The sequence below is a fragment of the Natrix helvetica genome (assembly GCF_964273705.1).
Source record: "Natrix helvetica genome assembly, chromosome: 4".
Classification (NCBI taxonomy): Eukaryota; Metazoa; Chordata; class Lepidosauria; order Squamata; family Natricidae; genus Natrix; species Natrix helvetica.
Window position 1 is genome coordinate 9,102,091 of NC_138550.1, and position 14,342 is coordinate 9,116,432.

A 14,342-nucleotide genomic window follows, 5' to 3' on the forward strand; every position below is an offset into this window, starting at 1 on the left:
GTGGCTCAGTGGCTAAGACAATCAGAATGGTACGCAGTTTGGCCGTTCGAATCCCGCGTAATGGAGTGAGCTCCCGATATTTGTCCCAGCTTCTGCCAACCTAGCAGTTTGAAAGCACGTAAAAATGCAAGTAGAAAAATAGGGACCACCTTTGGTGGGAAGGGAACAGCATTCTGTGCGCTTTCAGCATTTAGTCATGCCAGTCATGTGACCACAGAGACATCTTCGGACAGCGCTGGCTCTTCGGCTTTGAAACGGAGACGAGCACTGCCCCCTAGAGTCAGGAACGACTAGCACATATGTGCAAGGGGAACCTTTACCTTTAGGAGCAAATTGCATTAAAGGCCCAAATTTGTCTGATGGTATATTGCAAGGGAAAAAAAGTTCTTAAAAAAATGTAATTCCACGGCAGCAACTCTCTATGGTTCCCACACAAAAGTATCATGTCCCTTCTTCAACCTCCCACTGAGTCTTAAAAGAGGCAATAAGAAAGCTTTATTTAAAGAACTCCCAAGGCAACAGAGAAACATTTCTTTATTTCAGAATCATATATATAAAAAACCCCTGATGATCTTCAAAAGAAGGAAACAATAAGGCTGTACTGCACTGCTCAAAATTGCGGCTCAAATGAATGTTGTCATCCCAGGTATTTCGTTCAAAAGATACTTTATAAGTTTCCCTTTTTTTACACACACAAAATCACAGTAAAATATAATCATTCTGCATGCAAGACACTCTCTTCTACATTCAAGTTTCTTTGTTTATTTTGTTAAGGCACAGCAATTAAAAAAATACTATGGCAGATTAGAAAAAAAGGGGGAAAAAAAGGCACAAGGAAAAGAAGTGTGGGAGAAAAACACACTGAATATTCAGTTTTCATACATTGTAATCGAATTTATAGCTAGATTGTAAACATTAAAATATGCCAATTTCTTCCATGAAGCTTAAGTATGGGGTGTGCCACTTTATCTTAAGAAACATGATTAATATGGCTAAGAAATTTTCAGGTACACGATCCACGTTCCAAAGGTGGTTTCCTCCCCCCCCCCCCCAAAAAAAAGGCAACTGAATGTTCTTGGCTTTCTTCTTTGAAAATGTTTCCATCCAAGAAGCTTTTTCAGTTCTAACTCAGTTCTAACTGAGCTGAGTTAGTTCTAAATGTTAGTTCTTCAATTCTAAATGTTAGAACCGAAGGCGCTTCTTGGATGAGAAGCAAAATGTCTTCAAGGAAAAATCAAGAAAGCCTTTTGGAAAAAAAGCACCTTTGGGACAACCGTGACCTGGATGATTTGAGACATTAAACTAACCATGGTTGAAAACATCAGGTCACAGTTGGGCTTCCATTCCACACTACCATTCCCCAAGTCTATTTTAATCACTATCCTTTACTGATGTAATGGTAGAAGAGTGCTAATCACGATTGGATATTTTATCACGCCAAGCCGAAATGACCACTGATTATGATGAGTAAGCTTGCTCTCAATCACGGTTGCCAATTCTTGCTTGAAAGTTAAGAACGGGAATCTATTGTCAAGGTTCCTTCATCCCAACTTTAGCGGAACTGAATCAGAGGGGGTTGGATGAGTCAATCATCCTGTTTTACGGCCAGTTCTTTGATCTTGTCTTCTAACCACTGTGGCTTTCACTTTAACATGGTTTGAAAAATGGCAAAACAAAGCTTGTCTCGTAGGCAGGGAACGCAAGGCCACCCACCTTGCCCAATATGTACAGGTAGTCCTTGATTTAGAACAATTTGTTCGGACTTACACTGGCACAGGAAAAGATGACTTACGAACGTTTTCACTGTTGCATCTCTGAGACATCACAAGATCAAAATTCAGACGCTTGGCAACTGGCATGTACTTATGCCGGTTGCAGTGTCCTGGGGGGATGGGTCATGTGATCCACTTTTTCCAACCTTCTAATAAGCGGGGAAGTCGGATTGATTTAACAACCCTATTACAGCTGCAGTCATCCCTTAATAGGGTCAAAAAAAGGCCGTAAACTGGGACAAAGCTCACTGAACACCTGTCTTGCTTAGCAACGGAAAAGGGCTCAATTGTGGTCATAAGTCAAGGACTAGCTGTAAGGAGTATTCATTGCACTTCTAGGGTGGACACGCCTGCTCTCTGGACAAGAGGAAGTGGTGCGATTCAGCCAATTCGCACCACTTTGGGAGAACCGGTTGTTAACTTTCTGAGTAGTTTGGCAAACTGGTTGTTGGAAGAAATCATGAGGGCAGAGAAATTACTTGAATCCCGCCATTAGACAGAGGCCACCTGAGATAATCCCACAGCTATATTTTAGGTATAGGTGTGGAAGCCACAGCGATGCTCTCTATCGCGCATTCGTCAGAGCCTCTCCGGATCCGGAAATAACCTTCTTCACCCCAAGAGGTTCCCCAACTGTTCTTCACAATCCAGAACGGCTCACCGGAATGGGGATCGCTGCCATACCCCACGAGCAAAACAGCGTGATTGGTCAGTTCGAAAGGGTTAAAAGGATCCATCAGGCCTGTGTGGTGGTAGATTCCTCCCGAGTAGTACATGAAGTCATTATAGACTTCGAAAGCAACAGCCATCGGTCCGTGCTTAATGAGCTCCAGTTTCATCAGGGCTTCGTTGCACCCGCCGTAAAACCCTCCCACGTAGTAATAGTTGGAGGTGTAATAGAGGTAACAGTCGTTCACGAGAGTGCAGGGGGAATCCACACCTTTGTAAGGAAAGCAGTCCTCCTCTACAACGCCAAAATCCTGCAGGTATTTTCCAGCAATAAGGTAAGGAAATCCACCATCGCAACCTACAACAAGAAAGAAGGATGGATGGATGGATGGATGGATGGATGGAAGGAAGGAAGGAAGGAAGGAAGGAAGAAAGAAAGAAAGAAAGAAAGAAAGAAAGAAAGAAAGAAAGAAAGAAAGAAAGAAAGAAAGAAAGAAAGAAAGAAAGAAAGAAAGAGAAAGAAAAATAAGAACAATTCCGGAAAGTTTTAACTCTACAACTTGAAGAAGTCTCAAAGGGTCAGGTGTCAACCCTGAAGCTGACCTGACCAAAGCCATCTTGGAAGCTTCAGTGTTGTCACCCTAGAGCTGAGGGATAGGGAGTGGGGAATAGAGATAGCTGGGGCTTTGTAGCCAAAACAAAATACCATATTTTTCAGAGTATATGACGCATCAAGATTTTGAAGAGGTAATTTTTAAAAAATAAGGTTTTGCACTCTGCAGACCTCCCAAACCCTCTGAATGCCTTGTTTTTTGTGGAAAACAGGGCATGCAGTGAGTTTGAGAGACCTGCAAAGTGCTCCTGGGGGCTTGGCGGGGGGGGGGGGGGGTAGAGGCAAAAACGAGCAAAAAATTTGCCAAAGAAAGGGCATGCATAGCCTTTAGGAGGCTTGTAGAATGCTCCTGGTGGCTGGAGGGGACGGGACGGGACAAAAACAAGCAAAAAACCAGCACATTTTCTGCTCGTTTTTCCCCTCCCCACCCCCAGGACCACTTTGCAGGCCTCCAAAACTCTCTGCACATCCAATTTTGTGAAGGGGGTGGGGTTTCGGGAGGCCAAAAATCCTGTATTCGGTATATAAGACGCACCATCTTTTTTGGGGGGGGAAAGGTGCGTCTTATACTCCCAAAAATATGGTACTTTCTCTTGGGAACCAAGGACATTCTCACACCTGGTCAGAGGACGGAGGAGTGATGTCACCCGGCAACCAGATGGAACCTTGATTGGACCATGTGACTGATTGCTTGGGGATATTAATATCTACTTCCATCACAACGGTTAACTTGGCTAAGACGTTCTACGCACCAGTTGTATTGTTCTTGCATGCTAGAAGGTTTAGCGTCTCTGTATTTCTACCCACATGATGGGCAGCCATCGGCCTCCCTTACCCTTATCTTCTGCTTACCTTCAGTCGATGGTCAATCCAAAATGTGCCCCCAGGTTTTTTTTATTCCCCCCACCTCCAAATCCAGATGTTACCCACCCTACTTACCTTGGGAGTATTCACTGCAGGAAACAACTTGCTGAGGGCTCAGTATTGGAATCTGGGAATTGTTGGTGAGGATGCGAATCCTGGCTTCCAGCATGCCCATCGAAGCAAACGCATAGCAGCTGCCGCAGGAGGCTGTGGGGAGGAATGGGGGGGGATAAGGTCAGCCAACCACTCAGCTCTTTTGAAACGAGAAACTCCTTAACTCTAAGCTGGGGGGGGGGGAGAGATAGAGAGAGGAGGAGGGAAAGAGGGGCAGGTTGGAGAGACAGGGAGGAAGAGAGGGGGGACAGAAGGAATGAAAGCGAGAGGGAGGGAGAGAGGGGGGAGAGGTGGAAGGAGAGGCGGAAGGAGAAAAGAAGGGAGGGGGAGGTGAGGAAGAGGGAGGGAGGTAGAGCGGGAGAGAGAGGGAGGTAGAGGGAGAGAGGAACGGAGGGAGAGAGAGGTGAGGAAGGGAGAGGGAGAGAGAGGAAGGGAGAGATGGGGCAGAGAGGGAGGGAGAGAGGTGGAAGGAGAGGCGGACGGAGAAAAGAAGGGAGGGAGGGGGTGGTGAGGAAGAGGGAGGGAGGTAGAGCGGGGGAGAGAAGGAGGTAGAGGGAGAGAGGAAGGGAGGGAGAGGTGAGGAAGGGAGAGGGAGAGAGAGGAAGGGAGAGATGGGGCAGAGAGGGAGGGAGAGAGGTGGAAGGAGAGGGGGAAAGAGAGGAAGGGAGAGGGGCGGAGGGAGAGGGGGAGGGAAGAAGAGAGAGAGGGAGAAAGAGAGCAAGAAAAAACTTTTCAAGACATTTTAATCAAACTAAATAACAATCTCCTCTATTTGATTTGTTTATTATTTACTTACATCCCCCTTTTTAAATAAACAATTCAAATCAGTGAATGTATATCATCTTCCTTCTCTCTCCTATCCCCCCCCCCCCAAAAAAAATAACAACAACCCAGTGAGATGAGCTGGACTAAAGAGAGAGTGAGTTACTGGCCCGAAGTCCCCCACCTGGCTTTCACACTTAAGGTGGGATTAGAACTCACAATCTCTTGAGGATTGGCCCCCAAGCCGCCTTGTTTTCATGCCTAAAGTAGAATTAAAACTCACGGTCTCCTGCTGCCTTAAAAGCATTTGTCCAAACCGGCTCTACAGGCCCCTTACACTCTGAACGGATACGTAGGCGCTAGATTTTTTTCTTAAATAAAAATAAAAGTAAAACACACTCACTGAGCTAAAAGCCCTGCCTAATCTCCCAGCTTTTTTTAGAAGCCCAGAAATGCCACCACCGCTATCAGCTGCTTAGCAACCCAAGGAAAGGATGGCATTAGGCGAAATAAGTTTATTTATTCCCCTTCGCTACTGGAACTTCGGGTAATTGAGTCAGAATTTTTGTGAAACCTGACAAAATGTTGTGGTGGAACAGTGCACTTTCCTGCTGGCCAAAGGCAGCTGAATTGTGCTTTTTTCCCTTCACCGAAGACTTATTCCAAGTACCTCACCAAAGAAAGGAGGCCACGGATTTGAGGGAGATATTTAGAAGCCAAATTGCCTCTTGAGGAAAAAGGAGGTGTGAGCCCACTAGGAGAAAAACACCTTTTTCCCCCACTCAAAAAATTACACCTACGCAGGTAGCATTTTAGTTTAATCATCTTATTTCTGGAGTAAAATGTGCAGAATGTAAAGTTGACTGATGGGAGCAAGGTTCTTTATACCGTGTTTCTCTGAAAATACGACAGGGTCTTATTTTCTTTTTACCTACAAAATATGGCTTGGGCTTTATTATGGGGGGGGGAGGGTTTATTGTTTTGGGGTTGCTGGGCGGCTCCTCTCTTGCGAGGGGGCTCCCAAAGAGATGGGCACAGCCTCATGGGCGAACGGCTGTGTTGCGCTGTCGCAGCAGCACAACACAATAGCCATGAAGCGACCACGCTCACGAGCAGCCACCCGGCAAACCCCCTTTGCAGCCAGGCACAGCGCCATTCACTGACATAGGGGTATTGTCAAGCCGCGTGAGCACCTCTTTGCCGCCGCCCAGCTCCCGCGGCTTGGCGCCTTCCAAATGCCAGTGAATGGCGCTCTACACAGCTGGAGAGGGGGGTTGCGCGAGTGGCTGTTCCGCTCTCGCTCACCTGCCTCCCAGCCTCACGATGCATGGCCCAGCTCTCATTACGGAGCTAGGGCACCTCCGCTGCCATCCCAGCCTGGCTTTTTCGGGAACTTCCAACTCGAGTCTTTCGGCAGTGGCCGCTCTGGGCGCACGCTCTATGGTTGTGGGCCAGTTGCCTGCAGAGCATACAACCATAGAGCATGCGCCCAGAGCGGCCACTGCCGAAAGACTCGGGTTGGAAGCCGTGGGAAAAGCCAGGCTGGGATGGCATCAGCGAAGGCGCCCTGACTCCGTAATGAGAGCTGGGCCATGCATCGTGAGGCTGGGAGGCGGGTGAGCAATAGCGGAACAGCCGCTCATGCAACTCTTCTCTCCAGCCGTGCAGAGCGCCATTCACTGGCATTTGGAAGGCGCCAAGCCGCGGGAGTCGGCAAAGAGGCGCTCACGCGGCTTGGCGATACCCTTAGGTCAGTGAATGGTGCTGTGCCCGGCTGCAAAGGGGGTTTGCCGGGTAGCTGCTCGTGAGCATGGTCGCTTCGTGGCTGTTGCGTTGCACTGTTGCAACAGCGCAACACAGCCATTCGCCCATGAGGCTGTGCCCGGTTCTTTTGGAGCCCGCTCGCAAGAGAGCAGCTGCCCGGCAACCCCCCTCTTCAGCTGAGCATAGCGCTGCTACCAACCTAGTGGTATCTCGAAGGCGCCAAGCAATGCGATCATCTTTGCCTCCCCCCAGGTCCCCGCGGTTTGGCACTTTCGGGATACCGCTAGGTTGGTGATCAGCGCTCTGCCTGGCCGGAGGTGGGGGCTTGTCCAGGGGGCTTATATGCAGGGGGGGCAGTGTTATATTTTTGCCCACTAGAAAAATGTGGCATGGCTGTATTATGAGGACACGTCGTATTTTCGGGGAAACACGGTAGGCCTCAACGTACGACCCCAACTGAACCTCAAACTTCTGCGAGACAGATGTGAACTAAATTTTTTTGCCCCATTTTGTGACCTTTCTTGCCAAGGCAGTTAAGTGAACCACTGCAGTTGTTCAGTGAGTAACTGTTGAGGCCTGGCAGTGGCCAGTGGAGCTGGCGGCCGATTCGGACAGTGAGGAGGTTGGGGAGGAACATGGGCCAGTCCTGGAGTCTGGGGAAGCCTCTGATGAGGGGTCTGTGTCAAAGGCAGAGAGGAGGCCAGGGCCGTATGCCAGTTATCAGGCTGCCTTTGGAGTCAGATATCAGTGAGGCAGACCAACAGCTGGAGACTGTTCCCAGTGTGCGCATGCGCAGAGTTGCCAGATGAAGGGAACAGCTAAAGAACAGGAGTCGACTCAGGAATAAAGCCACAGGTGGATGGTGAATGGCCCCTCCCATAGGAAATAAAAGAGGAGCAAAAGAGGAGTGGGCTTTTGGAGGAAACAATTCGTTCGTTCGTTCGTTTCCGGAGTATGAAGATCTGTCCGTGAATCTCAGAGACTCTGTGCCAAATCTTTCCTTGCACTGCTTGGAAAATATTTACATGGCAGCTTTCCAAGCTAGATAAGGTCTGTGATCATAAATTCACCTTTGAAAGACTGTTTGCTAGGCCTTTGCTGAAAGTGAATGAGAGGAATTCACATTTGTTTAATAAAAGGGCTTTTGTAGGTACCAGGAATCTGCTTTGTGCTTTTGGGGGAAGACTAAGTCAGAACACCTGTTTCCCAAGGTCATTCCTACATACCACTACAATAATTCATAATATGGCCCTAGTATGCCCAGGTATATGATAAAGGACAAATGACAAGAGAGGGGAGAAGAAACTGGGACATGGCAATCTGTTTCTTGGGTCAGAACAAAATCACTAATATTATCTCAAGTCTACCGCTTACTTCCAACACAGTAAATATGCTATTTGGAGCTGAATTCTCTCTGCCACCGACAGACTAACATTGCCAGAAATGAACATATAGCTCCGTTTTTTTCTCCTGTGCCACTGAGTTATTCACAGTGTTTTTCGTGAGGCTGATCATTATCCCAAACGCACAATTGCACAAACACAACCACAGGACTCCATGAATGCCTGCAAAAGGACATTTGTTTTTTGGGAAAAGCATTGCAAAAAAACCAGCTAAGTCAAAAACAGGGTTGAGGGAAAGAGAACGCACCTTGGTTTCGTACTGGGCTGACGTAATTCACACCATTCACATTTCTCCAGTCCCAGGATTCTGGCAGATTGGAAGCTTCTTTGAGTATCCCAGAAGTGAGGGGCGCAGGGTTTGGTCTACGAGAAATAAAAGGAATGGGGCCATTAAAAGATAATGTCCAGTCAGGACTGACACTAGGGGGCAGTGTTCATCTCCGTCTCCTAACTGAGGAAGTCAGCGTTGTCCAAAAATAGCTTGGTGGTTATGTGGCGGGTATGATTATACGCCCAAGCGCAGAGGCTGTTACATTCCCACCACAGTGGTACCTGTTTATCTGCTCGCATCTGCATGCTTTTGAACTGCTAGGTTGGCAGGAGCTGGGGCAGGAATGGGAGCTCATCCCATTGCTCAGAGCTTGGGTCTCAAACCCAGGCCGTCAGCTTGACAAGCTCAGTGTCTTTTAACTGCTGAGCCACCGCCCCCCCCCCCTAAAATCTACAAATACTTGCTTCAATTCAAAACATCAAGAAAATAAAATGATAGTCTTGCTAAGACCCACGAGGGTGCAGTGGTTAGAATGCAGCACTGCAGGCTGACTCTTCCCGCAGCCAGCAGTTCAATCCTGACCGGCTCAAGGTTGACTCAGCCTCTGAGGTTGGTAAAATGAGGACCCAGATTGTTGGGGACAATATGCTGACTCTGTAAGAGAGAGCTATAAAGCACTATGAAGCGACATATAAGTCTGAGTGCTATTCCTACTTGTGAAAATAATACCATCATCCCACTAGTTTGATACTTTTTAGATTTTTTTCCCACCTGTTTGTGTTCTCAGCCTCTTTACCCTTTTAATGTTCCAGTACTAAAACAAAACAAGTAGGAAATGCCATATTAATATTCAGTTATGGCTTGTGATTATTACATGCTTTTCTAACCCAACAGGTGAAGTGATACTAACAGCCTCATGTGTGTCTCCATGGAATCAATATATATTATTGTTGCTATCCCCATCTTGGTGTAGTTTAGCATTGGTACCTATTTATCTACTCGCATTTGCATGCTTTCAAACTCCTAGGTTGGCAGGAGCTGGGGTATCCGTCTATGGGAAGCCCCCCCCCCCCCCCGCCCCGAAGAATGAAATATTTTGAGGAATATTTTTTAAAAAAGGAAAGATGAAATATTTCCCCTGAGAAATAAAACAAATCTTAAGGGAGACAAAAAGTCAGATCCACAGCTTCCTGCTCCCAAGAAGATACTGAGCTGGGGCAGCTTTTAGAAATGCAGATTTAGTAATCCATTACTCCCTGCAGCAAAGTCTGAACGAAAGCAGATTAGCCCTCACCCGAGAGCCAACACAGGGCAAAGCCATTAATTATTGCTTCACCCTTAGAAACTTCAACCAAACCTAGTTCAGACAACCTATCGAGCCTGGTATGACCCCTACATAACCCCTACAATAGCCAATAGAATACATGTTCTTGCACAGGAACAGGAAGCTCAAGTGCAAAGCCCAAGAGAAGGTATAAAAAAATCTCCACCCTCAACTCCATGTGGTCAGCTGCCCAGAACCATGCGCTTGGTGATTCTGCTTCACCATTAAACCCGCTTTCCAAGCACCCTCCATTTGGTATCCAGTGCCTTTCTCCCGGCTTGGAACTGAACCAGATGGATATTTTTTTCCTACAGGGGTGCTTAACTCCATCATGTGGTGCTCGGGTCTCAAACTGCTGAACTTCCAGTCAACAAGTCCAACGTCTTACACCATTAGTCCTCCACGCTCTTCCCCCAATGTGTACATTGGCATCTTTCAAATCTGACAAAAGGGAACAATTAATTGCTCTGAGCTTTGCGTCGCTTTGTCTGAGGTCTTACTTGCGCAGCGAAAAACCTCTTTCCAAGAGTTCTCCCACAGGAACGCTCTTGTTACATGCAGAGGTAAAATAAAATCACAGCAAACCGATAAAGAAATAATTATTGGCACTTTTGCCCTGCCGTGTAAGCACTTCATTTTAGAGGCTAAAGTAAGAGCAAAATTGAACACAGTTCCAACAAGGAGTGTAACGCTGGTCACATTTCTCTTTAAAATGACTGCGGAGTGCTTAAAACAGTGTGATGATTGTGAACGGTTCAATACCGCACCATAAAATTGCTTTCAGTACGGATGGAGTTGAGCTGCAGAGACCAAGGAACTGAAATGATAACGAATGCCTCCATCCCACTGAATGTTTTTCCCACCTTAACATGTGCTCAGGTACGTGTTTCAGGCACTAAAAAAGACCCCTCCACCAGTAGTTAATGAGTAGGTGATGACTGAGGTTTGTCATTGTCTACTTAGTGCCAAGTTGCATCATAGAATAGAACAGAACAGAATAAAATAACAGTGTTGGAAGGGACCTTGGAGGTCTTCTAGTCCAACCCCCTTGCTTAGGCAGGAAACCCTGCACCATTTCAGTTAAATGGTTATTCAATCTCTTCTTGAAAACTTGCAGCGTTAAGAGCATTCACAACTTCTGGAGGCAAGTTGTTCCACTGATTAATTGTTCTAACTGTCAGGAAATTTCTCCTCAGTTCTAAGTTGCTTCTCTCCTTGATTAGTTTCCACCCATTGCTTCTTGTTCTACCCTCAGGTGCTTTGGAGAATAGTTTGACTCCCTCTTCTTTGTGGCAACCTCTGAGATATTGGAATAATGCTATCATGTCTCCCCTAGTCCTTCTTTCTCTTAAGCTAAACATACCCAGTTCCTGCAACCGTTCTTCGTATGTTTTAGTCTCCAGTCCCCTAATCCTCTTTGTTCCTCTTCTCTGCACTCTTTCTAGAGTCTCCACATCTTTTTCACATCGTGGCGACCAAAACTGGATGCAGTATTCCAAGTGTGGCCTTACCTTACTTCTTGAGTGTCTCTGGGTGAAGTGATTAGGAGATTGAAGGCTCAAACAACTAAAGAACATTTGCAGGAACTCGGTATGTTTAAACTAACGAAGAGAAGGACTAGGTGAGACATGATAGCAGTCTTCTACTATCTAAGGAACTGCCACAAAGAAAAGAAAGTCAACCTATTCTCCAAAGCACCAGAAGGTAAGACAAGAAGCAGTGGATAGAAAGTAATCAAGGAGAGAAGAAACCTAGAACTAAGGAGACATTTTCAGACAGAACAATTAATTGGTGGAACAATTTGCCTCCAGAAGTTGTGGATGCTTGTTAGTGGTACTAGTGCGATTAAGCACTAGCAATGAACCCCAGGTCGAGGTTATAACAGAGCAACCCTGTAAAGTATACGCAGCGTGCGATATATAAAGCAACCACACTGAATAATGGATAGTAAAGTAACAAAAATAAACTTTACTTTCTGAAGAATATAGCAAAATCCATAAACACAGCCAAAAAGTCATACACAGAGAAAAACAGTCCAATAACTTACACACAGTAAGTAGTAGCAACAGTAATAACAGTTAGACAGCAGTTATCATACATCAAGGCAAGAGAGAGAGAGAGAGAGAACATCAGCTGCAATTTATATGCTGTAATCTACTAATTAGCAGATCTCCTCTCTTAAAGATACATAACATTCCTTGTGCAATATATTGTCTACCCAACTTGTTGGTTACACCCTAACAATGCTCCATCACTAGAGGTTTTTAAGAAGAGAATGGACAACTTTTTGTCTTAGAATGGAGTAGGGTCTCCTGCTTGAGCTGGAGGTTGGACTAGAAGACCTCCAAAATCCTTTCCAGCTTAAAATGTACATAAATGTAGTTGACAAGGCTTGCTATACCCAATTCTTTTCTCTAGAAAAGACATAGCTTTGGAGAAATGCAGTTTACAATTAAAGTATTGAAGCGGGCAAGAGATGATGGATAGATGATTTTATGTTTTTTGTGTTGTGTTGTTTTGATTTCATTTGCTTTTCCTCTCTCTCTCTCTCTCTCTCTCTCTTTGTAGGTAGGTGATATGATTAGAAGTTATATAGGATAGAAAGAAAATGTTTTTTTAACAAAGGATAACATGATTAAAAGTTAGAATAAGAGATAGAAATAAGAGACAAGGGGAATATTAGTGCATACGCTTTTATATAATAAAATAAGAGCAATAATAAGAGAAAACATGGAATAACTGAGCAATGACAGATTGCAACTTTATATAAATATGTATTACTATTAGAAATATATAAGTGGGTTGAAAGTAATAGCTACGGCTAATGCTATTGGTTTTATTTGTATTAGAATGTATGATACCCAGGTGCCACACTGTTCATGCAATGTTATGTTTGTAAAAAATAAATAATTTTTTTTTTAAAAAAAAGAAATGCACAGTTTGCAATCTTTTCTTTTATCTGGATCTTTATGTCATCACCATCACCATTTTGAAAACCGCCAAATAAGTCAGGAGTCAAGAACAAAAATGTCTCTGGGCTCCACAGCACATCTCTTCCCCTAAATCTACCCAGTGACAAGGAACTCGCTTTACCTGGGAGTTTTGGATTTCAATCCTCCAGCTCGACGAACGAGGTCTTGTAAAGTAAGCCTGTCATATTCCTTGTAAGCAGTGGCTCTCCATGATTTCTGAACAGCATTGATGGCTTTCACAAAATCATAGTTGGTCAGATGGCGCCTCTGCTGAATTCTGGAGAGAAGGGGTTGTCAGTTACTTAATTGAAGCCCAGTTTTTACAATTAGAACCTAACTACCGTATTTTTCAGAGTATAAGACGCACCTTCCCCCCCCCCCCCCAAACAAAGAGGGTGAAAGTGTGGGTGCGTCTTATACATCGAATGTAGCCGCACCCCAACCCCCACCAGAGGCCAAAAACAAGAGGCATGGAGGCAGCGATGGTCCGTGGCCATCCCTGCAGCCTGGAACAGCTGATTGGGGGTATTCCGGCAGTCTGATCCATCCGCCAATCAGCTGTGCTGAATCAGGCTGCAATAAGTGCTGAAGCTGACCTGGCTGGTCAGAGTTTGCAGCAGAAATCATATTCAGAAAGCACAGTAACTGATTCAGCAGGATTCAAAATAATAATAATATATAATACATTACCAAAAGCAAGTTTTTCAAGGTAGCAGTAAATACAAGAAAAACAAAAGCAGTTTTACTTTCAGTTCTGGGCTAAGCTGGGTGCCTTCCTGTCTCCTTGTTGCTCACACAGCAAATTTCAGAGTCCAAATAGCCCTCATTGGATGACATAGTTGCTGTGCCTATTCATTGGCTGACCTTGTTACCATGTGTCAGCTGAATACCATGGATGCTGGTAGGCAGAGGCAGAATTTTTTTCTTCTTATTTTCATCCTCAAAAACTAAGGTGCGTCTTATACTCTGAAAAGTACGGTATATCCAAATCCAACTCCCTAACTTCTCTTAAAACATCACCACGGTGCTGGAACTGTTACATGTTGTGTTATCTGGCACACACAAGTTGGGTGAGTGTCTTCCACCAACGTTAAGCCAACAGCATGAGAATTTTAATCCAAGATTTTGTCTTGGTATCTGGGAGTTGTCGAGCTCAGGGTAGGACAATAGGCTAAAAACAAACTAAGTCATGGATGTTCCATCATGGTTTTAGCCAAGTGGTGCAGTGGCCTAGAGGTGGCACTCTCGCCTCACAATCAGAAGGCTGTGAGTTCGATCCTCGGTAGAGGCAGATATTTCTCTCTCTGGGCATGTTGAGATTCTGTCTGCTGAATATCACCCCGCTCTGGCGACAGGAAAGGCATCTGGCCAGTAAACACTCAGCTCCATTCAGTTACCCAGACACCACCCCGCAAAGGATTATGGGGTTGTTAAAAGGAGATGATGATCAGCATCATCATCAGAAAGCCAAGGTGGTACCAGTGGTTAGAGTGCAGCACTACAGGCTACTTCAACTGATTGCTAGCTGCAGCTCAGCAGTTCAAATCTCACCGGCTCCAAGTTGACTCAGTCTTCCATCCTTCCGAGGGGGTAAAATGAGGACCGAGATTGTTGGGGGGCAAGAGGCTGACTCTGTAAACTGCTTAGAGAGCTTTAAAGCACTGTAAAGCGGTATATAAATCTAAGTGCTATTGCTAGCAATGTCTTAGCTGTCAATGATTTTTTTTTTTAGTTTTAATCATAATGTAACACATTCGAACAACCGCTTTAAACTTCATGTCAACAGCCTTAAACTCGATTTTCAGGAACCAACT

General features: G+C 45.4%; 1 protein-coding gene across 1 annotated transcript in view; it reads right to left on the minus strand.

Annotated features, from left to right (window-relative positions):
- Window positions 1-517: 517 nt before the first annotated feature.
- The window catches only part of CTSC (cathepsin C), a 42,916-nt gene continuing 29,091 nt past the window's right edge, over window positions 518-14,342 (minus strand). The window contains exons 4-7 of the mRNA XM_081950356.1: window positions 12,650-12,805; window positions 8,209-8,324; window positions 3,994-4,125; window positions 518-2,799 (exon numbers count right to left, since the gene is read on the minus strand). Coding sequence (XP_081806482.1) covers window positions 2,297-2,799; window positions 3,994-4,125; window positions 8,209-8,324; window positions 12,650-12,805 — 907 coding nt within the window. The 3' untranslated portion in view covers window positions 518-2,296. The remainder of the gene's footprint in view (window positions 2,800-3,993; window positions 4,126-8,208; window positions 8,325-12,649; window positions 12,806-14,342) is intronic.